Source organism: Podarcis vaucheri, assembly GCF_965113315.1.
Source record: "Podarcis vaucheri genome assembly, chromosome: 3".
NCBI classification, from domain to species: domain Eukaryota; kingdom Metazoa; phylum Chordata; class Lepidosauria; order Squamata; family Lacertidae; genus Podarcis; species Podarcis vaucheri.
In genome coordinates, this window is record NC_138761.1 from 92,739,184 (window position 1) to 92,763,892 (window position 24,709).

Sequence of the window (24,709 nt, forward strand, 5' to 3'; positions counted from 1 at the left end):
TTTAAGGTGCAGTAGGATATTTGCAAGACCATAGAAAGATTTTCCTTACAGACATTGCTCAATGTTCATACACTGCTGCTATATTCAGTTTTTGCAACTAACATGTCAATTTATTATTTTGGAGCACTTGAGTGCTAAATATTTTCCACTCTCACTGAACAAATGACTTACCCTGAGCCTTTGAACTTGACAGCCTTGTTTCTCTGTCATCTTCAGAAAGTGGTTGAAGTTAGATTCATCAAGTAGAAGGTACACTGAAATTCCCCTAGTAGATGCTTCTACAATTTCTTTAAAAATATCCACATCTGTAAACATATCCATAACGATGGCAACAACCTGCGGATAGCAAAAAGTGTTGCTAGTATTTAATGTACTGATGATGATAGCCGTTATGAAACATTACAGAATTTAAAATGTCTACCCTACACATAGTGTTGCTGATGACATCTGCAATGAACCATAAGCTCTATGTACTGAACATTTCTTTCTTCCTCATACAGGAAAATGGAAACTGGTTATTTTATAAATTCTTGTGCTTAAATGTCATTCACAAGCAGTGCTTTTTTTCAGCCGGAACTTGCTGGAACTCAGTTCTTGCACCTCTCAGGTGGGTGCCATTGCCATTATAAGAGAACAAGGGAGGCATTTGTGGTGAGTTCTGGCACCTCTTTTCTAGAAAAATAGCACCGTAAAGTATACGTTTAATTAAGTCATAGGACTTTAAACCCCCTCATACTTATTCCAAGCAAGTCCCACAGAACTCAGAAGGGCTGACTTATAAAGAAAGACATAAGCATTGCACTGCACACCTAACTGGTGAGTTGATGTATTGTGGCACCTTAAAACATTAGCACATTTATTGTGGCAACTGTAGTTTTAAGGTTTCACAAGACTCTCTTTTTGTTTTGTTTTGCTGCAATAAAATAGTGCAGCCAATCTTCTGAAGCAAATTGTACTGGTGTTGTAAAATTTTCTTTGGAAGACTGAGCTGAGAAAACTTGACATTAGGGAGTTTTTGCTGTTCACAGCCACCAGGTGGTGATGATTGTGGGGAAATGGTCAATGCAGGAGTTTACAGAAAGAAGCACTAGTGAATTCTCTCTCACACATACAACAATAATACACAGTATAGTTGCTATGGAGAGGGTGGAAGATTTGGAGTGGAGGTCAGTTTTCCACTTACTGCAAGATACACAACCCAAAGAAGGCAAGAAGGTAGATTGCTCCTAAAACCATTAGTTTCTATTTAAAAAAGGACTAACGTTGGCAAAAGCCAAGGACTTTGGCTGTGAACAAATCTTATTCAAGGTATTTTTTTCAGGAACTGAGTGGGCAACCCACTTTAGCAAAGGTTGGGTGACGCACCTCTCAAAGTTAGATAAAAATTAGATGTCTAGACTTGGTTGTGTCTAAGGATGTAGATTACTGTATTGAGGTTGGAACAATGGGGCTTGGCAACAAATATGGGTGAGGATCATGACAATAAGTTGGGGGTCCTGCAAAGAATTTGACATTGGTTGCCTATAATGGTACATTTAAAGTGTCCCTCCCACCCCCCAAAACCCAACAACCCTAGGAATTGTAGTTTGTAGCTCTGTGAAGGTTAATTACACTTGCCAAGATTCTTGGGGTATGTTGTTGTTTAGTCGTTTAGTCATGTCCGACTCTTCGTGACCCCATGGACCAGAGCACGCCAGGCACTCCTGTCTTCATTCTTGGGGTATGGTGGTGTGCTTTTGATACGCTTAAAATGTATAGCATGTACACACAGTGGCACCTCTGGTTAAGATTTGTTCTGGAAGTCCGTTCTTAACCTGAAACTGTTCTTAACCTGAGGTACCATTTTAGCAAATGGGGCCTCCCGCTGCCGCAATGAACCAATGCCGCCACCTTGCGATTTCTGTTCTCATCCTGAAGCAAAGTTTTTAACCTGAGGTACTATTTCTGGGTTAGTGAAGTCTGTAACCTGAAGCGTCTGTAACCCAGGGTACCACTGTACAATACACTGTCAACACATTCAATGCCCAAATTTTGACCAATGAAAACAGGTTCCGTTTGCCTTTGGCTTTCTTGGAAGAGTGCTATGCACACTATTTTCCTTTCTCTGCACCCACTCACACCACAACACATAAATATGAGAGAGAAGCTCTACTGGGTACAGGAGGCAGAAGATATTCAGTAAGTGAGGCAGAGAAATCTGCTATTAATTTATTAATCCATATGGTATTGCCCACTAACCCCGCTCTGTCTGCTAGCCAGGCCTTTCAGATAGACCAATCATAATCATGGACCAAGTAGGAACAGACAATCTAGAAATCCTCTGAAAAAGAATACTTCAGTGGCTCGCAACTTGTTTGTGCAGACATAGACAAAATACTTTGGCAGAGGACGCTGAGCAGACCATCCTGCCAAATGGAGAGCCCTACTGCTGTCCTGGCTCTAGCTGTGCTTTGACGCCACTGAGTCACCTGGCTGAAGTAGCAACTTTATTGCTTTGCTGAGGAATGCTTTTTGAAAATCCACTGCAAGGCCAGTTTATCGGTAAGCTTATCTCATTTCAAAGGTATTTTTCAGATAAGCGGCCTGGAAACCTTGTGTGCCTCAGTCTGTTTGGCCTAGTCGATGTCAGCCTGGGAGCCTCTCCCAGCTTATGCTGTGCTTGCCAGCTGCTGTAAACTGAGAGGAGACGGGTTGGAGGAGGAGAGATGAGGAACCTGGAAGCCCTGAAGGAAGAGTTGGGGCCTGTCCTGTGATATTTTTCTAAACTGAGAGAGAATGGGCAGTGACTCATCACTGTAAGAACATAGCAGAACCAAGGCTCAGCAAGATGACCCTCATGGGCGTTGCATAAATACATGCCAGATGGCAGAGGTGAACAATAGCCCGGGATAGAACAAGCACAAGTCAGGGTCTGTGTCTGACACAATGATACAGGGATGTTTTTAGTCAGGAAGGGGAAGGAGTGGTTACCTTGCTCTTTCTTTACTCAGATGTATGCCCTCCACCACAGAGCCTATAAATATCCAAAGAATAATACCACATGATGTCTGGAGCTACCCTGATGGCAGTCAATACTGAAAGACTGCACTGTGGGCCCAAGTGACTGCAGCATAAAATGAACAGGCATATCCCACCAGCAGAGTTGTATTTAACAGGCAATCTTGGTGAAAACTGGAAAAGCGAAGTGTTTGAGAGGTATCAATTTTGGCAGCACTAATTTGATGAATCAGCAGGAATAGGTAAGATAGCTTTCAGGATGATCCAATGGCCCTTGTATTGGTGTGTCGCTGAGTTTCGATCTTCATTGCTGCAAGGGCCACTGGATTGTCTTATTTGTTACTGCATAGTCAATAAGAACGACTGACTCCTGTGTAGAAACCGCCACTGATACAGGGTGCAAGCAAGGAGCAAAGAACACTTTGTGTTAATTTGGCTTTGGGTTTTTTTCAATGTGGGGCGATGGATGGGGAATTTGTGAAGCTGGAAAATCCACTTTAAAAACTCTGTTGAAGCCTCTCTGGAACTAATGGAGCTTGTTCTTAATCATTTGAAAATCACAACCAGCTAACACAGCATAGATTATTAGTCCGACTTCTGACTGGTTGTTTGTAAACAGCAGGAAGCATATCTGAATGGTCCCCTTCTGCATGAGTTTGCAATATAAGTCTGCGTGGAGGAGTGAGAGAGCAATAAAGCAAAAGATTCAAGCGCTATTCATTTATTTGTGTAATTATATCCCTCCAAGGATTAGAGCAAGATTTTAGCTTCATGTCAACCTGAGGTATAAACTGAGAAAATGACTTGGGTGAAGCAGTTCAGCAAACCCCATTCTTCAAATATGATCAGCAACCTTGCACCATATAGATAGATTATAGATAGATAGATGATAGTGCATCTCAGGAAACATGTCATGACAAACCAGGAAGGAAACAAATGAGAGATTAGGGATAATTAAGACTACACTGAATGATTTGCAGAGTAACAACATCTCAGCACCCTAGATTTGTCTCTTCATAGCTCCTTGTGGAAATATGTAAAAATAAACAAAACAAAAACCAATGCTATTGCTTTGAGTCTGGGTGAACAAAATGTTTATGCATCAAGCTCTAAAATATACAAAGTATTTTGTTAAAAGTTTTTAAGATGAACATTTTTCATTACACCCCCCTCCCGAGTAGAAACACCAGAACATTCATTGACAGTAATAGTTATATCTTAAGGAACTTAAACAAGAAAAATATATACAGCGACTTCTGTTCATAGAGTTCAGCTCTGGTTCGTATAGGATAGTTCCATTTTACTCATATCTTTGTCATACACAAACAACAAACCACTTTATATTCCTCCTGTACCAGGTGTGGGAAGCCTTTGGTCCTCCAGATGTTGCTGAACTATAATATCAAGCATGGCCAATGGCCAGGGATGATGGGAGTTATGGTTCAGCAACATCTGGAAGGTCCAGTGTTCCTCACCCCTGGCCTATACAGTGAACACACAAAGTACAATGACATTTGGTCCCAGGGAAGCAGCAGATCAGACCCAGGAAAGATGCATCCATTTTTGTCACATTATGGACTCACCAACCGAAGCTTCCATATATGATGGCAATCATTCTCAATGGGAGGTAAGGTCATTTGGTGTCCTATTTTCATCATTCGATGATACTGAGTGTCAGAACATTGGTTTATTGATCCCAGTATTGCCTACCCCAACTGGCAGCAATTGTCTGTGGTCTCAGATAGGCTTCTTGGGAGCCAGTCCTTGGAAATGCCAGGGACTGAACTTGAGAACTTGCACATGTAAAGCTTCTCCTGGACTTTTCCTCCATGATATTTATTTTGAGAAGGGTCTGATACAAGGTAGAATGGACCTTCCTACAGCTTTAACACCTTTGGTCATGATCAGCTGATTGCAAATAATAACCACGGCACATGTGTAAGAGGTTGGAATTCTTTGCCTGTGTGTGTCTATAACTATGCAGCATCAATGTAATTGTTCTTGTACTAGCAATAATTCTTGCCGTTACTGTGCTTAGCTGTAGAGCAGCCTTCTTTCCCCTCTTTGACATTACAGACATTACAACAATAAGGTGTGATTTGCAATTACCAACTGTAGGTTCTAACCACATTCATTTGCTTCTTATTTTCGGGAAACCAGCAGGAAAAAGACTTGTAAACAAAACTTGTAAACAGCTGCAACATTTAACAGGAAAGACTGTAACCTCGAAACACGAAAATAATCTTCTGTCAAACGGCAAAAAAGTTCTGGTGTTTCTGCCCTCTAAAAGCAGAACACAATTCTGCAGTGTGGTTCTGCCAAATACAATGACAGACCCTCCCCCAAGTGTCCCTATTTTCCAGGGAAAGTCCTGGGTTCACAGAAGCCATACCAGTTTCTTGTTTGATCGCTGAATGTCCTGCTTTTCCTTAGGACGTCCCTATTTTCATTAGAGAAATGTTGGTGGGTATGGAGTCATGCAACCCCTGAGCCAAGGAGATATATAACTATACAGTGGTACCTCGGGTTAAGTACTTAATTCGTTCCGGAGGTCCGTTCTTAACCTGAAACTGTTCTTAACCTGAACCACCACTTTAGCTAATGGGGCCTCCTGCTGCCGCTGCACCGCCGGAGCACGATTTCTGTTCTCATCCTGAAGCAAAGTTCTTAACCCGAGGTACTATTTCTGGGTTAGTGGAGTTTGTAACCTGAAGCGTATGTAACCTGAAGCATATGTAACCTGAGGTACCACTGTACAACCTTTAGAAGACATCTGAAGGCAGTGCTGTACCTATAGGGAAGTTTAAAAAAATGTATATATATATATGTATGCAGGTTTTGGTGTCTTCGGGTGTCTTCCCGTGTAAGAGTCGGGGTGTCTGTGCGACGTTTCGACGAGGTCTCACTCGTCATCTTCAGGCTGGTGCTTTCGGCTTCTTGTTACTGGAACAGAGCAGAGTCTGGTGTTTGAGTTCCTATAAATACTGTTGAGGGGTGTGGTGTATAGCCTCCAACGTTCTGGGCAAAGAGGAAGTTCCTAGATTAGTGTGCCTTTTCTTCTTTTGTTCCTTAATTACTTGAGGGATATCTTGGGTGATTTCATGAGTGATATTCAGAATATCACTGGGTGGGTCATTAAGTGTAGATTAGTTGCTAAAGCTTTCGTGTCTTGACCTCTTGAGCTTGTGAAGAGTTTTTCTGAGAAGATGGCTGTGCTGCATTTAGTTGTGCTCTGGCTTGGCTTCGTGTATAGGGGCGAGCTATGGTTTTGTGCCTTGTGCCAGCCAGATCTGTGTAGGGATTGCAGGGGGGTGCAGCATCCGGAGGTGCCACTATAGTTTGGCTACTGGATGGAGTCTGTAATATGTCTGTGGAGAGGGTCTGGGTTTGGGTCTGGTGTGGTTGATTGGTGACGGCGTTCTGTGTGCCTCTGGTTCTGGTGTCGGTTTTTGTGGGGAGGGCTAATTTCCAGATGTCTGGCAGGCGGGACGTGTCGTCACGCTTGTTCATGTTGTGAGGGTGTTTCTCTATCTCGATGGCTTCCATGATTATTCTCTTGTGGTGATGTTCCATGTTAAAGAGCAATTTGGAATCTGCAAAATTAATTTCATGTCCTGTTTCTTTCATGTGTTGGAAAAGAGAGGAAGTTTTTTCTTCTTTTTTGACGGCATTCTTGTGTTCTGCGATACGTGCATTTATTCGTCTGTTTGTTTGTCCAATGTACGTGGCTGGGCAGACTTTGCAGGGTATTTCATAGACCCCTTGGTTTTCCAGCTGGATTTTGTCTTTTGGGTTTCTGAGGATATTGGCTATTTTTTGGTTGGTGTAGAAGGCTGTTTTGATATTGTGTTTATGGAGGATTTTGCTGATTTTGTCTGTAGTGCCCTTGATATAAGGAAGGAGGGCCATGCCATTGTTTTCTTCTGTGTCTTGGTTTTTGGGGGGTGTTTCTTTTTGGATTAGCTTCGTAACCCTGTTTTTCTGGTATCCATTGGCGATTAACACATTTGAGAGATTCTGTAACTCAGTTGTCAAGTGGTCTGCCAGACTCTGCTCTGTTCCAGTAACAAGAAACCGAAAGCACCAGCCTGAAGATGACGAGTGAGACCTCGTCGAAACGTCGCACAGACACCCCGACTCTTACACGGGAAGACACCCGAAGACACCAAAACCTGCATTCCTGTACCCGTGAAAATCTACGAAAGCAAATATATATGTATGTATATACACACACACATGTTGGAAGCCACCCAGAGTAGCTGGGACAACCCAGTCAGATGGGATATAAATAATAAAATTACTACTGCTGCTGCTGCTGCTACTACTACTACTACTACGGAAGGAATAGTACATCCTTGTTTTCATCAGAGAAATGTTGGAGGGTATGCAATGCCTTCTGCTATATCACTTCCATTGAGGGTTTAAGTCCTGCTTGCTACTTCATTAGACTTCTATTTAGTTTGGAGGGATAGTTTGAATACAAGGTACAGAGCAGTGAGTCAGGTCACCTGTATTGCTCCCTGGGTTTGCCACCATGTCCCCCACAGACCCCTCCTTAAGGGGTGCAGGAGATTGTGATCCTCAGGAGATCCACAGCCCACCAGTTCTGGATCCCTGGTTGAATGTAAATTATCATTGCTTTCCATTTTGGACTATAAATGTACTATTACTCTAGTAACAGACTGCAAGGGAACTGCAGAGAGCTGCTTTACTTAGATCCTTGGAACACAGCAGAAAAAGTGTTTAGTGCCAGCGGGAAAGATATGCATCAAAATGAAAAGGGGCACCAGGAGTGCCAGTCAAGTTACTTAAAACAAAAACAAACAAACAAACAAACAAACAAACAAACAAACCAATAAAGGAATCCTGAACCTCAACACACAGTTATTTATGCTGATGGGAACTCTGTTGTTACAGATGATTTTAAAACTCAACACTTTCTAAAATAGGCATTAGGCTTACTGAAATAGGCATTGCTTGTTACATTGCTATTACCAGTGCCCCCCCCCCCCGCCTAGAAAAAGAGAACTCACTATATTCTCTTAGAATGGCAACAGCGCCCACCTGAGAGGTGGTTCCGGCTGAAAAAAAAGCCCTGGCTATTGCCCTGTGCTAGCCGTGATTTTATAAACATTTTGCCAATCCACCCCACCTTCACTGTTGCACCTTTAGAGCTGCAGGCTTCCTATGACTCACTTATTTTACAAGAGATATAAATACAATTCCTGACATCCGTATCAACTTTTGCTTAAAAAGTCCCCCACCCACCCTTACATTTCTACAGTACCGTATGTTGTCACTACTGCTCCCCACCCCCCATGGGTTGCCTCCTCTTCACAAGAAGACTGATGCTTTCAGGGTCTGGGGATGAAGGTGGGATCACCCTTAGAAACCAGTTCTCTGCCCTAAGTACAGTGGTACCACAGGTTACATACACTTCAGGTTACATACGCTTCAGGTTACAGACTCTGCTAACTCAGAAATATTACCTCGGGTTAAGAACTTTGCTTCAGGATGAGAACAGAAATCGCGAGGTGGCAGCAGGAGGCCCCATTAGCTAAAGTGGTACTTCAGGTTAAGAACAGTTTCAGGTTAAGAACAGACCTCCGGAACGAATTAAGTTCTTAACCCGAGGTACCACTGTATTCTAAACACAGTTTGGGGCGAGGGATATACTTTTTCATAAGCAAAACAAATACCCTGTCCAATTAAAAACAAACAAACCAGTAATGTTTTGTCATTATTGCTAGTAAATACAAACGGGCTTCTTTGGGAGAAAGGGTGGAATATTGAACGAATATTAAGACAAACAATAAATGTTTAATTTATTGAAGAAAAGGGGAGGAGAAATCCACAAGTCCACATCCTGATTCTCCCCAATTGTAAACAAATCATGCCCACCCCAACAGCCTTCTATTGTAAAGCAAGGGAAAAGAAAGTGCTGTAAAGTAAGTGTTCAATCACTTTTAACTAATTAATGGTGTTCTGGGCACTGTACAGATTTAACATGTAAGTTTTATTTATATTTCTATTTTATTGGGAAAAAAATCAGTAGAGAAATCAGGTGGAAAAGGTGAAGAAAAATCAAAAAGAAACAAAAAGAAAAATGTGTTTGAAACTGATACAGTACAAAATATGGGTACTGTATATAAGTAGCATGATTATTCTAGCGGGTATAACATTATTAACAAGTCATTGTGCTTTTTATAAATGAATTCCAAATATCATTATATTTAGCCAGGGGTAGTCAACCTTTTTATACCTACCGCCCACTAATGCATCTTTCTTGATGGTAAAATTTCCTTACCGCCCACCAGTGCTCAATGGAAGGAGGATTCAGTTTGTGCCGTAGAACCCCCTATTGCCCACCTAGAATCCTGAAACGCCCACTAGTGGGCGGTAGGGACCAGGTTGACAACCCCTGATATTTAGCCATATACAATCTACACCTAAAAGCAATCCGTCTGTATGCTGCAAGAGTTGTCACATCTTCTACCCATCGTTCAAAGGGGGCCATGGTGTTATTTTTAAATATCAGTCTTTTGGCAGAAGTAGGGGCACAAAGAGACCATTTATATTGACCCTCTGTCAAACCACATATAGTTGGTATGTGGTGTAGGATAATATTATCATCTGACAATTTAATCTCCCGCAACGTACAGTGGTACCTCTAGTTACCATTTCGGGGTGACATTCTCACCCCAAAAAGTGCAAAACTAGAGCACCTCTTCTGCACATGTGTGTGGCGTGATCGAGTGCTTCTGTGCATGCATGAAGTGTGCAGATCGCTACTGCACAAGTGGCAAACCCGGAAGTAACCCGCGTTCGTACCTTGAAAGTCCGTAACTAGAGCAGAACGCAACACGAGGTATGACTGTAGTATTTCTACATCTTAATACATTCCTCCAAAAATCTGTGAGCATCGGACATTGCATAAACTTATGTTTCAAAGAAGCATTTTCTGTGTACATAAAGGGAAAAAAGATAAGTATAGTATAGGGGGGAAAACTTATTTATAGAACAGGACAGGACATTCACGGAAAAGAGATCTGAATGCAGCAGCTCAGTATTATTGAAAAATGAAAAAGAAAACCTTGGCATGTATGAGTGAACTTTTGCCACTATTCAAAAAGAAATCCAGCATTTTCGAACACTGCAATCTTTCTTTTAAAAAATAAAATAAAATAACTTGAACACAATATTGTGTATACACTGTTCAGAAAAGTTCCAAAGTTCATAGAAGGCATCAAGTGAAAAAACATAAAATTCCTGTCTTTTACTTTTATTGGCATTCTGGTGTAGGCTTTGCATTGTCTAGAACTGTGCACATCACACAACAGAAAGTTTAAAAAGAAACCCTATGATCACTTATGCCTTATTCAAAACAAACTGTGAAATTTCATTAAATGCCCTAAATGTGTTAGCATCCCTACATATGATGAGTCAGTAGCGGTTGCTGCATGGCTCCGCCCTTACTGTGAATGTACTATCTGTAGATCTAGGGCAACCAGGAAGGCCTCACTGAGATAGAGAGCATTCACAGTGTGTGTTTTTCCTATGAAGTCACCTTCACAGTGCTCTGACCCAGGAAGAAGCCAAGCTGCAAAGGTAAAAACAGTGGTTGCCGCCAGAGCCAATCCCATCAGTAGGAGCAGATTTAGCACATGATTTAGCACATTGCCAATGATACGCAATGGCAGTCCTTGTCCAGCAACATGGGGTGGGGCAGAGGTACCCCACACATTTTTTTTGGGGGGGAGTGCTACTCCATACTGTGAAACAGTCCTGCAGAGCTACTACCTACCAGGCTGGGGCAGAGATACTTCTCCTCTCCAAGGAGTGGAGTACAGGAGAAAGGAATGCTTCCTAGGGACCCAGACACAGAGCCAGGCACGCTACCACGTTCAACACATCTTGGTATTTAATATGCAAAGAAATGCAAAAGAGGAAATGCAAAGAGTAGCAGTTGAATTGCCTGCCAGTTATCAGGATAAGAGCAGGAAGTGGGCAGGTGGGTTAACTTTTCCTCTCCTGGAACTATTTCATTGGGAAATGTCTGGGCATTGTGATTATTTTATAATTAAGAAGTAAAAGTTGATTGTTCACTGTATTAATGCATACTGCCCTTCTGGCAACATACTCAAGGTGGCTTACAATTTTTAGGTTGTGAACTGCCCTGAGATCTTTGGGTGAAGGGTAGTATATAAATTTAAGAAATAATAATAATAATGAATAATATTACCCTTCATTGGTGCCAGTGAGAGACTTCTTCCAATGTAAATAGGCTCTGCAAGGGAGCAATATTCATAAGGGCCACAGGAGCGGCGAAGGGATTAAACTCGCCCCCCCCAACTGGCTGCAATCCAAATATACCCACTCCCCAGCAGCTATTTGTATTTTTTAAAATATGTTAATTTTAAATACAAAGAAACATTTAACACTGTTTTTAAAGGTAAAGGTAAACCATTAGGTCCAGTCATGGCCAACTCTGGGGTTGCGGCGCTCATCTCGCTTTATTGGCCAAGGGAGCCGGCATACAGTTTCCGGGTCATGTGGCCAGCATGACTAAGCTGCTTCTGGCGAACCAGAGTAGCGCACGGAAAGCCGTTTACCTTCACGCTGGAGTGGTACCTATTTATCTACTTGCACTTTGACGTGCTTTCGAACTGCTAGGTTGGCAGGAGCAGGAACCAAGCCACAGGAGCTCACCCCGTTGCAGGGATTTGAACCGCCGACCTTCTGATCAGCAAGTCCTAGGCTCTGTGGTTTAACCCACAGCACCACCGTTTGGCCCTAATCTATATCACTGGATACGAATCTGATAGCAGTCAAATTTGCTCCTATGAAGTCTTGCCATTATGGTTTAGCTGCCTTAGCTCATGCAGCTAAACCTGGTCAATTTGCTGTCTATCATGCACAGACCAAGGGGACAGAACGGAAACCAATGCCACTTATTTGCAACAACAACAATAATAAGAAAACATTACTGCAAGGTACAAATTTGCTTATGCTCGCAGCTCCTTGGCAAGGTATAATCTATACAAATCACCAGTCATCTCCAAAACGGAAACCAAGGGCCATTTTTTTCAAGATGGTGTCATGAATATGCATGGTGGTTACTAAACTAGCAGGTATTCAATGCCACCTCACCCCTGGCTGGCTTTAAGGAAAAGTACAGTGCATTTCTCAAAGTATTTTCAACAAAGACTAGCTACCAAGCTTAAAGAGAAGCTGCCAGAAAGCGTTTCCCTCCCTAAATAAATATGTGTCCTCAGAGGGACTATATTGCCAGAGGGGAGAGGAAATTGAGTGGATAGGAGCATACGTGCTTAAAATGAAAAACATTTCTGGAAACAATTCACAAAGGTGACAGAAACTGGATTAGGAAAACACACACAGATGCTAAATTGCATGGGTTGGAAATGGGCTGTGCTATTTGAAAAACAGCCAGGGCATGTATCGTCTGTAAATGGAGTACAGGGGCCACCGGCCTGGACTTAATTATTGAAATTCAATAACTCATGGCGTTTTATTCCCCACTGAGCATAAATTACTGCTAACATGAAATCTCAGTGTTTGATACTCATAGGTCACAGAGTTGCAGTGTGGAACTGCTTGGATTGTTATTAGTTTTTAAAAGAAAATGTTCATGGATTACAAAGTAAGATCAAAGTCTTACATTTCTGGACAGTGTATCTGGAAAACAAACAGACTATAATGGTAACAGCATGACAGGTAAGTACGAAATAAAATGTAACTTTTTTTTTAATCAGCATTTTTACTGCCTACTTGTATGTACAGTGGTACATACAAGGGTAAAGGTAAAGGGACCCCTGACCATTAGGTCCAGTCGTGGCTGACTCTGGGGTTGCGGCGCTCATCTCGCTTTATTGGCCGAGGGAGCCGGCGTACATCTTCTGGGTCATGTGGCCAGCATGACTAAGCCACTTCTGGCGAACCAGAGCAGAGCACGGAGATGCCGTTTACCTTCCTGCCGGAGCGGTACCTATTTATCTACTTGCACGTTGACATGCTTTCGAGCTGCTAGGTTGGCAGGAGCAGGGACCGAGCAACAGGAGCTCACCCCGTTGCGGGGATTTGAACCGTCGACCTTCTGATCAGCAAGTCCTAGGCTCTGTGGTTTAACCCACAGTGCCACCCGTGTCCCAACAGTGCCACCCGTGTCCCATAGTGCAACCCGCATCCCACAGCGCCACCCACATCCCATGAACTTAATCCGTTCCGAAAGTCCGTTCTTAAACCAAAACCGTTCTCAAACCGAGGTGCACTTTCCCTAATGAGGCCTCCCGCCGCCAGTGCCCTTCCACCATTCAGATTCCATTCTTAGACTGAGTTCGTAAACCAAATTGTTCTTAAATCGGACTGTTCTTAAACCAAGGTACCACTGTATAGTCAGAAGGTGCCTTGAGTACAGGTCTTGTAATCTACTCAGCCAGAAGAATAGGTGGCTAACTAGAAGTCTAGCCGACCAATCCTAAGTGACATTGCTTTCCACTTATTGTCATTAAAAAATGAACTGGTGCAATCTTTTTTAAAAAAGCATATCTAGGAATTTAAAATCATCAACAGCTGAACAAAACACAATTGGCTAAACAGTGATACCAGGCTTTAGGGGTAATCACAGCAACATGGAACCATCACTGATCAATAGACTGAAGAACTGGGCCCCCGTCAAGCAGTGACAATTAAACTTTTTCCATTTGTTAGTAGCTTAGCTTTGTGTTTAGGCAAGATTTAAGTGACTGGTCCGGTCGTATGTAAGCTGAACACTTGCATATTCTTAAAGTGATGCAAGCTGATCCAAAAACTAACAGAGGATGACTCCTTGGACAATAAGACTGCATAGGTTATCGGTTGTTCAAATCTCGCAGCATTCTTTCCTTGTGTTATCAACACAATCACTGACAAACTCCTGGGAGTGCAGATACATCATTCTCTATGGAATGATGCATTGAAATGGGCTCATTTGCTTTATAAATGTATGTATGTGTATATATTATAAATGCACACGCACACACACACACACACAATTATAAATGTATATATGAAAAGAAAGTAACTTGTATAAATCTCAAAACTTAAAGCAATATAACTCTTTAATTTGAAGTTAATTTGTAAACATTTGGAAACACCCCCCCAAATTATATTGGGGGGCGAAAAACCTTGCAATGAAGGAGAGTCCATTACCTCCCAAGCAAATCCATTCCACTGTTTGCAGGGGGGGGCACTTAAAATACTTCACTAATTTATTTTCAAATATGAAATAACTACACTAGATGAAGACATGTGCCATATTGCTGAACTTGTTCAATTATGTTTATTACTGGTGCATAGAGCAAACGCTAAATTAAATCCCAGAATGCACAAGCACATAATTTTCATATAGTGCGTGAAGAATATTTTGAATTCTGACTATAATTTTAGCATACTCAGATGTCTTCAGTACCGAGGAGGCTCATCTAATTGCAATTTTTATTTTATTTTTTAAAGAGCTAAGCACAGGCTCACTTGAACCTAACCAAGAATGTAACCACCAGCTCCTATCTATTATTCTTGTCTATGGGGATTGTCTAATCTGTTCCCTATGTGTGACAGATGCACATGTTCAGTCCTGTGGATATACAAAGCACTGTACATGCAGGAGCAAGGCCTTTGGCAGCTCTGCGTGCAGAGTAGCATGGACAGGAGGACAAGAGAAGGATACAATGAGGTATTAGCATGGACACCTGCAGGATTTTTTTTCCCAGGGGGGAGGGGTAAATACTGCAAACATGCATCACTAGCATCAGAGAACTGGCCTACCACTGCTGGAAGAAGTGATGACTGAGCTGCAGTGAGGTCTGAGTAGACCTGACCTCTGAGAAACTAGTATTCCAGGTTAGCCCCATCTCCCAGTCTTTTGTTGTTTTTCATTGGGTAGAACTGCTATTCATCTATGGATTGACCTACCTCCTGACACCCTCCAGTCCTTAATTAATTGCCCTGCTGCTAAAATAAACTTAACACCCACAGTGCATTTACCCAGCATCCACACACACCCCAAGATAAACAACGCTGGACTATACTTCATTGTTGACATACACTATTTAAATTCCCCCCTCCACCCAGTTAAATACTCCACAGGGCTGATATAACCTCTCTCAGCCACAAGCCTATCCCTTGCAATATGAGATAATAATGATGGACTTTATCCGCATTGGTGCCAGCAAAGCAATTTTTTAAAATGTTTATGAAGTTGGAGAAATAACCTTTGGGGGGGGGACGTGAAAGAAGATTTGACTTGGAAAGGTAATGAACTCCCACTATTACTGCTACCTTTCAGTTTTGGGAGAGTCACCCACCAGCTCCTTGCTTACCACATTACCAGCAGAATATGGACTCAGCTATACAGCTGCAAATAGAACGTTTTAAGTGCGTTTTAAGTGCACTAGACAAATGTGACTCTAGATGGTGATGGTGAGCTTATGGCAAATTCAATATATCTTTAAAACTTTTTTAAAAGCATTTTCACAGCGGGTTTTTTATATATGTGTCTAGATTCCACATTTGTGTTTGCTTGTTGGGGGGTGGGGGGAGGTCCTCCAGACCAAATCTTTCTGCAGACTCTTTTCTCTCACACATATGAGGGCATCAGTAAATAAACTAGGCTAAGGTGTGTTCTCACAGTTTTGGGTCTACACTTAAGTGATATTCAAGAGAGTTGGCAAAGAATCCTGTTGAGATGATGAAAAAAGTAATTTCTCAATCCAGTCTTCCACACCCATCTCCTGTAATACATTTCCTTCTACATACAAAACATTTCCTTTTGATACAGATGCAGAAATTTACAATGCTTAAATTAAAACCGTATATTTAGTATACACCAGACTTCAGAAAGTTGAATGGCTAGGTCTTGGAAATGCAAAAGGAAATAAGTCCCCCCCCCCAAAAAAAAAAACCCAAGCAGGTTTTGTTTTACTGGCTTGTTATGCTGAAACTTAGATCTGGCTAATTAAATCCAGCTAAATTAAGGCACGCATAAGTAGCTGTGTTTTTGCAAGGGCTTGCATTTCTTTCAAGTCATATCAAACTGACAGTACACAAGTTCTGTCATGACTCCAAAAGCACACATACACATTTATTTTTACAGACAAGTTCAATGCAGGTCCAGCCTATTCACAATCTTCACTAGCAATCAGTGAGATTCTTAGCTGATCAGAGAAAATTTGACCTAGCCTGCTTTTCTCAGCAGCTCGGTGTGTAGAAATAAACAGATGAAAGTTTTCACAGAATGGAGGTAAATGCCGATCTCAGTGTCACTGTTTAAAAAGGATAGCTAAAGGCCAGATAAAATGTTAGCAACCCATTAGCAATTTCATCATGCACAACTGCATTTGAAACAAGAAACAGTATTTTCAGATACTGTTAAGCTGGCTGTCTAATTTAGGCTACAATCCTACACACTTACCCTGGAGTTAAATCCCACTGAACCTAATGGAACTTGCTCTGAAAAAACATTCATAGGATGAAGCAGACCTTGCCAACTTGGGAGATGTATCAATATATCATCCAAACCTGGTTTGAAGTCCATAGAGCGATATCATTTTCATAATTTTTGACCTGGTAATGTATCGTGAATCATGATGTGTGTTAGGACTGGGTGATATATACAAAAATCATGATGTATGAAAAACTGCGAAGCCAGCCAATGCCTCTATCCTTATTTCAGACATCGTGGCATATCATTATATCGTGACGTTTAGCTGGTGACATGCCGCGATGTTGAAAAGTAGATATCGCTCAGCCCTACTGGTGACCTTCAGCTGCTTTGGAATACAACTCCCATCAGTCCCAGGCAGCACAGCAGGAGGGCAGGAGGTTGATTAAGGCTAGGATCATAAGAAAGGTTAGGCTTGGCAGAACTTAAGAGCTTTTCCCATCCGAAGAGGGAAAAACAATGGAGAAAGCAGTTGGGTATCTTTAGGATTTGTGGTCTCTATCTCAAGGAGAATAAAAAAGCTTCTAGCAAAGTAGGGTATGTGAGTGGAGATATGAAGGCTGGATCTGGTCCTTGAGATAGTTTTTTCCTGAGTGCCCAGAGAACCAGGCCTACTTTTAATCAAGATATGGTGAAATGTTTTCACCCAGTTTTCGACTCCTAAGGAGCAGATGGGATATTTAAGTGCGTAAGAGGAACCCTACTAGATCAAGCCAGCATCTAGTCCACCATCCTTCTTTCCCACAGTGGCCAACCTTATACCTCTTAGAAGTCCACAAGACAGATACAAAAATAATAGCCCTTTCTCAGTGTGGTTCCCCAGCTACTAGTATTCAGAAGCATACTGAATATGAATGTTCCCTATGCTCATAATGTCTGATGCTCACTGATAAGCTTATCCTCCAAGGATAGACCCAATCTCTAATAAGCGGCTAAGGAATATTTAACTATTTAATGTTGCATGTCTCTTTGAAGGCTTGTAGGCAAGATGTACATGTGTGTAGGTATGCTATGCCCGAATGGAGGAGCTGCATCATTCCTGGCATGCTGTTATTGCTAAATGGTGCCAATTTTCATCACATGTGAGGTGGCCAGTTTGCAAAGCAGAATTCACTTCCATAGCAGAGCACAGAAGACTGAGAACTTCTGCTGTCCTTGTACCAATCACTGTCTATCACTCAGAGGGAGAGAGAGGGCCAGGGATTCACACTGAAAATTGAAGTTGTCTGGAGGGATCAAGAAAGCTAAACTGATGTGCCTTTGGAAATACTACGTGGTCTGCAAGCCAAATGTGCTGTAACCTTGTAGCAGATATTAAAAGAGACCTCAAGAAGAGAGTCTTTAGGGCAGGCACAGAATCATGAGCAATTTTACAACATTTGTTCTCAAACAAATAGAAGAGAAAATCCCAGTTAGAAGACACAGTGACCTTATTCCAGAATCTGAATTACCGGTACTACAGAGGGGAGCAACAGCAGATGTTTGTACACTTTGTCATAATTACTCCAAGGGGGGGGGGCAGAATTAAAGTTGCAAAGCAAGTGCATCCAGTATTGCACTCCATTGCATGTCTCTTTGAAGGCTTGTAGGCAAGATGTACATGTGTGTAGGTATGCTATGCCCGAATGGAGGAGCCCCAAGGGGCTTGTGAAAATGTGGAGTCAATTTTATAAAGATGACAATACCTGCAATACTACTTCATCTCAGGAGCTGAGTCGAGTCAAGGGCTTATATTGACTTTCATTTTTGTTCTATTGGAACAATTTTCCAGCCACAGTCTCTCATTTATTGGGTATGATTATTATGTCCAGTGGTGCTTTTTAAACATCTTGACATAAAGGGAACACTAGTAAAGGTAAAGGTAAAGGTACCCCTGCCCGAACGGGCCAGTCTTGACAGACTGTGGGGTTTGTGCGCCCATCTCACATTTATTGGCCGGGGGCCAGCGCTGTCCGGGGACACTTCCGGGTCACGTGGCCAGCGTGACATCGCTGCTCTGGCGAGCCAGAGCCGCACACGGAACGCCGTTTACCTTCCCGCTGGTAAGCGGTACCTATTTATCTACTTGCCCCCGGGGGTGCTTTCGAACTGCTAGGTGGGCAGGCGCTGGGACCGAACAGCGGGAGCGCACCCCGCCGCGGGGATTCGAACCGCCGACCTTTCGATCGGCAAGCCCTAGGCGTTGAGGCTTTAGCCCACAGCGCCACCCGCGTCCCCTAAAGGGAACACTACTTATCATTAATTACACACATGCTCTCAAAACCTGCTCTACTGTTTTCTTCCTATAATAGAACATATTTATCATTAGTTGGAAGTTGATTAATGCTTTTTTCCGATCTGAAAGCAGATTTTTATTAAGCTTTGTTGTAATAAAAATAAAGGGGGGGGACAGCCTCTGGTTTTTGAATTAAAAAGAAACATTAGTCCTCCTAAAAACCACTGTATCACCCTACTAACTCTCTGTAATAGCACCCATCTATACCAGACTACAAACTTAATAACTTATCATAGAAGGCATACAGAGGAAATATGGGGGAAACTTGCAACAAACCAAAAGAAACCAACAGAACTCTCTCTTGCTTGGAATTGTCATGGACTCACAAAACAATGTTTGATAGGTGAAAATCTATTGGATACATTCAGGACTTGAGATTCCTACTCTTCAAGCAATAGTTTAAGCACATACCACATTTATTTAGTTGCCATTTTGGTGTTAAGTGTTTTCACTTAGGAGTAAAGAATTCCCCACTCAGAGCTTCCAGTATTTTGTTTAACTTTCATAGCTGCATCAATAGTAACAGCGGCCAAAGCCATCACAAGTTCCTTAAATGATATTGGTCTTAAAAAAAGAGAGAGTCATCTTGTAAAAAAAGAAAACCAGAACAGTTTTTGTGAGCTTGGAGTCACACTGTTCCTTTATATCAGCAGTTTGTGTTGTTCACAGTATGCCTTCATCATATTCCCCATTAGAATATTAATTACTGAACAAACTGGATATAACAGCCCTGATCATGAACGCTGCCATGCTACTACTCATTGTCCACCCACTGTTTTCAGACTTCTCATTAGCTCTAATTCGATTATATGGTGGAAAGACGGCTCAGCCCAACACCTCTCTTTTCACAGTGTGACATGTCTCCATTTTCAAATGATTAATAGATGCCACAATGCTTTTCAGCAAACATACCCACATTCTGAAGATAGGATCTGAATGATTTGTGCATTTGGTGTGACCACAAGCAGAAAGACAGCAGCTTTTGTGAAATTGCAATCAGATATAGTTTTCATAGTCCTATGAATTCAACCTTTATGAGAAGGAATGGTAACCTGTGTTGACCCCCCTGATGTTCTGGGACCCCAACTCTCATCAGCCCCAGTCAAAAATACATTTACAGAACAAGCTAGCATGTTTCAGTAGATGCTCCATGGCTGGGGAATGATCTTCTTAGGTGTGCCTTGAACCCACAGAATATTCACTTCAACAGGTGAAGACACCTCTTACATTAGGCCTTTAGAGATGGAGAGCTGTGATAGGTGAAGTCAGTTTTATGTATGATGCAACTTACTCTGTTATTACTTGACAATTTCATGTGAATCTTTTTTTTAAAATGTTTTGCTGTGTTTTATTTTGTTGTACTCTACCATGTGACTGTTTTTTAAAACTGCTTTTTTATTAAAGGTTTTCTGGGGTTACAAAAGTACATACATAGCCACTATTTTCAGATTGTAAAGTCCTTTCTACAGATCAGTTATATTCAATATGAGACTTTGATGTTTTATACAGTATAAGGTTGGGGGAGAAGAGAGTTGGGGAGACAGCGTGGTGTGGGGAGAGAGAAGGGGGTAGTAAACTTTCATTCTTTTACATGGGATATGTGCCAGGTTTTTGTGTCGGTGTCATGTGGGAAAGGTTCCCTTTCTATTCTTTATTAGTTATCATTGCAACTGAGAGGAGGGGTAGCTGCTTCTGACAGCAGAGAGACTTGGCTTGGGGATAGTATCTACAATATAAAAAACACTGCTCCAGAATCCCACCAAACCTCTCATCTCAATCTAAAAACAATAGGAGCATAGCATAGGCTACAAAATAAACCCTACCCAATGGAACTATGTTCTAAACCTCCCTTTAAACCCACCTCAACCAAAAGAAGGGAATTCACCATGAAACTTATCTTTGGATGGTACCTAACATCCTGTGACTGTTGTGAAGGGTGATATAAAAATATATTTATAAAATAAGTAGTCATCAGTGATAATAGGACTTGTAGTTCAGAAACATTTGTAGGGCCAGTTTTACAATATGCCTATGATGTCCATGTAAGAAGCCAAATATTGCTGCTCTAACCTTCATTAAATTTGCTTTTCTGTCATAAAAAATTTTTTTTGGGGTGTTGTCCAGTGGAATCCTGGTCAATAGTTGCATCCTTTGATGTTACTTTATTGAAAACATGTTGCAATACATTTCACTCGTCCAACATCAAGAGGACCCCATTTGTGAATCATTACCACTATGGAGTTCCAACATGGATAGGCAACAAAGAGAAGCACTGATGGCAACATATTGTCTAATTCTCCTTGAAAATATATTTCAATAAATTCAGTCAAGAACTCTTGAGAATGTATATCTCCTCCACAATCCCTTAGATCTGTGCCATGATATAAGCAATGCACCAAAAAACCCAACAACCTTTGTAGTATAAAACTCTCCACCAGTCAGTACAATATTTTAGTAGCTGCCATCTTCATGGCATTTCCAAGCAAAGGGGTGGTGAAAATGCCTGCACTGGTATAAATTGTTATTTTCCCAGATCAGCAATTAACACTGCTGTTGAAAAGGTTTAAGGAAAGGTTTACCTTGAGGCAGACAGTACTGGCCTTTTCAGAGTGGTCTCTGGTATAACTGTGCTCATTGGTTTTCAATTTATTTGTTATATTGTTTCAAGGTCAGTTTTTCAACTTATTATTTGTTATTGTGTGTCCTTTTCCAAACATGAAAGAACAAAAGTATGCAATTTGTTTCAAGTTAGGAAGTCTAAAATTCTAAACTTGCTTTTTTATACAAAGTACCCTGAGGAGACTGCTGTATATTAATCCCCCCTTTTTTTTCTTGATAGGTGCCATCTCTTTTGGTCAACATTTATATGGAGAAAAGTATCCAATTTAAACTAAAGTCTCTCATAGCTTCATCAAAGGACATGGAGGGGTTCAAGCTTTTCTTGAATACCTTAGGGTTTTTTTAAATCAAAAATGCTATATGCATATACACAATAGGAATGAGACTTGGAGGAAAACTGGGAAAAGAAAATGCAATGATACACAATGGGGGAATAGAATAAATGAAGAGGGGAGAAAGGGTCTTAAAATAAGCCTTTAGGTTGCTGAAGAGAGAAGAATTAAAGGCCTCCTAAGAGCAGGCCTGCATGCTGCTGCTGCTGCTGTGTCAGCTGAAAGAAAACAGAGCAGGATGGTGCTTGCCCTGCTCCTTTAGGTATGTGGGTGAAGACACAAATTCCCCTTAAGGAAATGAGTTCTTTACACAAAATTCAACGGCTTTAGCTTCAGAAAGTTCCAAACATGCCTCTGTGCTGGCACAAAGCCTGTGTTTATAGAATGGGTCAAGAAACTGATATCTGCATTTTAAAGATTTTTTTTTAAAAAAACAGTACTTAAAAGATTTCTAGGGCAGTCTATAGGTCAATGAGCAGCAAGGATGGAATACCAGAACATGATAGGCCAGCATAAAATAACCTCATATGAAAAAACAAACAAACTTAAAGCCAGCAGATTAAAGCCTATATTCCAAAACAGCCGTGACCTAGAAATTACCTCACGTAAAAGCCAACTGTAACAAGTGTAAGTTCAAGGCATTTTTAAAGGTCAGTACTGTATTGATCGCCGAAGGCTGATCGCCGAAGAATTGATGCTTTTGAATTATGGTGCTGGAGGAGACTCTTGAGAGTCCCATGGACTGCAAGAAGATCAAATCTATCCATTCTTAAGGAAATCAGCCCTGAGTGCTCACTGGAAGGACAGATCCTGAAGCAGAGACTCCCATACTTTGGCCACCCCATGAGAAGAAAAGACTCCCTTTGAAAAGACCCTGATGTTGGGAAAGATGGAGGGCAACATGAGGCTGCCAACATGAGTCTGACCAAACTGCAGGAGGCAGTGGAAGACAGGAGTGCCTGGCGTGCTCTGGTCCATGGGGTCACGAAGAGTCGGACACAACTAAACGACTAAACAACAACAAATGTATTGATGGACATCTTAAGGTATAGATCTTGGGGCCACGTAGAAGCTCTAACAGCGTCAATAAAGCAAGGTCGGCCCAAGACATTTTGGCACCTGAGGTAACCCCCAAAATGGTTCCCCTCTCCCTGTCAGGGAGGAAGGGGTAAGTGAAGCTCTACATCATGAACAAGTGGTACTGGGAAAGAGGATAATTGTGTGATTGTACTCAAGCTGATGTTTATTATTGCTTTTACAAAAAGCTTTCTAAATTTTAAATGAAATGCCAATAGCAGCTTCTGAGGAGCAATTTTACTTGAAACCCTGGCAGGGTAAGAGTTAAAATTCCCTCTCCATTATCTTGAGGCAACTCAGCCTTCCCTGCAGTAGCTATTTACAAAACACATAGTTGCATAAATGTAATCCTACATGTATCTAATTCAGCCCAAGTTACAGTTTCTTAAATCATTGAATAAAGCTAGAATGTAGAATGTAGAATAGTGATTGGAGGGGGCTGATCTTATTCCAGTTCTCATTTAAGGTGACACATGAGCTCTTCTGAGCTGGGTTACAAAAAACAGACTTCACTGTTTTAGTTCACCTATAACCATTCACTCATTTGAAGTTCTTCAAAGGGAAGTTTTCTTTACACAGTTTATAACCTGTACAGACACAGTACCCAAAAGAAACTGTAAATCAGAGCAACTGATAATTTCATAGGAAAGTTCTATAATACAAGACTCAAATAAGCCTCTTTCTCCACTTTCAAGTCTGAGCGATTAACTCAGTTGGTCAATCCATCCACACAACATTGACAATGGTCTTAAAGACAATGTTTTTCACTTTGTGTTGTAGTGACTGAGGTATACTGTAGTAGCCAAACAACCTTTGTGCTGTCTCATCTGTAGTCACTTGTCAGCTAGTAATGAGGTCATTAAATAAATTGTCCTCTTAAATCCTACAGAAGCGGCTTAATAAAACAAAGACTTAATCCCGATTTCCATCTGAGTTCAAAAACGTTGCAAGTGCCATTTATTTCACAGGAAAGATCTACCCAGTGGTTCCCACAGTGGGTGGTAGTACCTTCTCAGAGGCACTGGGGTTACTTGGCATTCCACTAAGAGGGAAGGAGGCAGGAGGGGAGTAATGGGGTGTCAATGGCTATCAAACTTTGAAAAGCTGGTATCACTGGATCAAGTGAATCAATGTTGTTGAATTTATTAAGCTAAATGGTTTCAACTGGATTTTGAATAAATGTGGCAATTAATTGCTGTTTTAAAAATGGCTATTGTGTTACCTTAGTGGGTTGGGAAACCTGCTATTCTTAATAATGCTTTTTACAGAATAGAATATGGGGCACCAGGCATTAGTATATGGAACAAAGGTGGTTGTGCCTGAAAATGTTTGGGAACCACTGATCTAACCCATGGTTTGCATCCCAAGGTATCTGGCACAAGCAGAAAATCACTTCTTCACCTCTCCTGGAACAAATAAAAGTTCCCTAGAAGGCACAGGAATGCTAAATAGGCACAAAGCAGCAGAGAAGGAATGAATATGCCCTTAAATTTTAAATCGCCAGGAGGAAAAAGGGAGGTAGCAACAAAAATGCAAAAAGATGACATACAGTGGGGAGGGGAACACACATAAATTTTGCACACATCTGTCAATACTTTGGGTGTTTATGGTGGGAAGAAGCTATAAATGAGTGCGAGTGAGTTAGTAATACCTTTGAGAGAGACATTACACTTTTAGCTAGTTATATTCTGGTATTTCAAGTTTATGTTGCAAAGCCAAACCTGGACAGCCATTGCCTGCAAGGTTATCTGCTACTAATACTACTGCAGAGGGGAGGCTGGTCTAAATACACAAACATTCGTCTCTTCCAAAATTAGTTCACACTGAATTTAAACATACCACAATCAAGGAACAAAAATGTAGATGATTACAAATATGCATGAGCCGTATTGCTTTCCTGCTTCGTACAAC

At 41.5% G+C, this 24,709-nt stretch overlaps 1 protein-coding gene across 1 annotated transcript in view; it reads right to left on the reverse strand.

Moving 5' to 3' along the window:
* The window catches only part of FAM83B (family with sequence similarity 83 member B), a 47,346-nt gene that overhangs the window by 7,685 nt on the left and 14,952 nt on the right, over nucleotides 1-24,709 (reverse strand). The window contains exon 3 of the mRNA XM_082218265.1: nucleotides 172-336. Coding sequence (XP_082074391.1) covers nucleotides 172-336 — 165 coding nt within the window. The remainder of the gene's footprint in view (nucleotides 1-171; nucleotides 337-24,709) is intronic.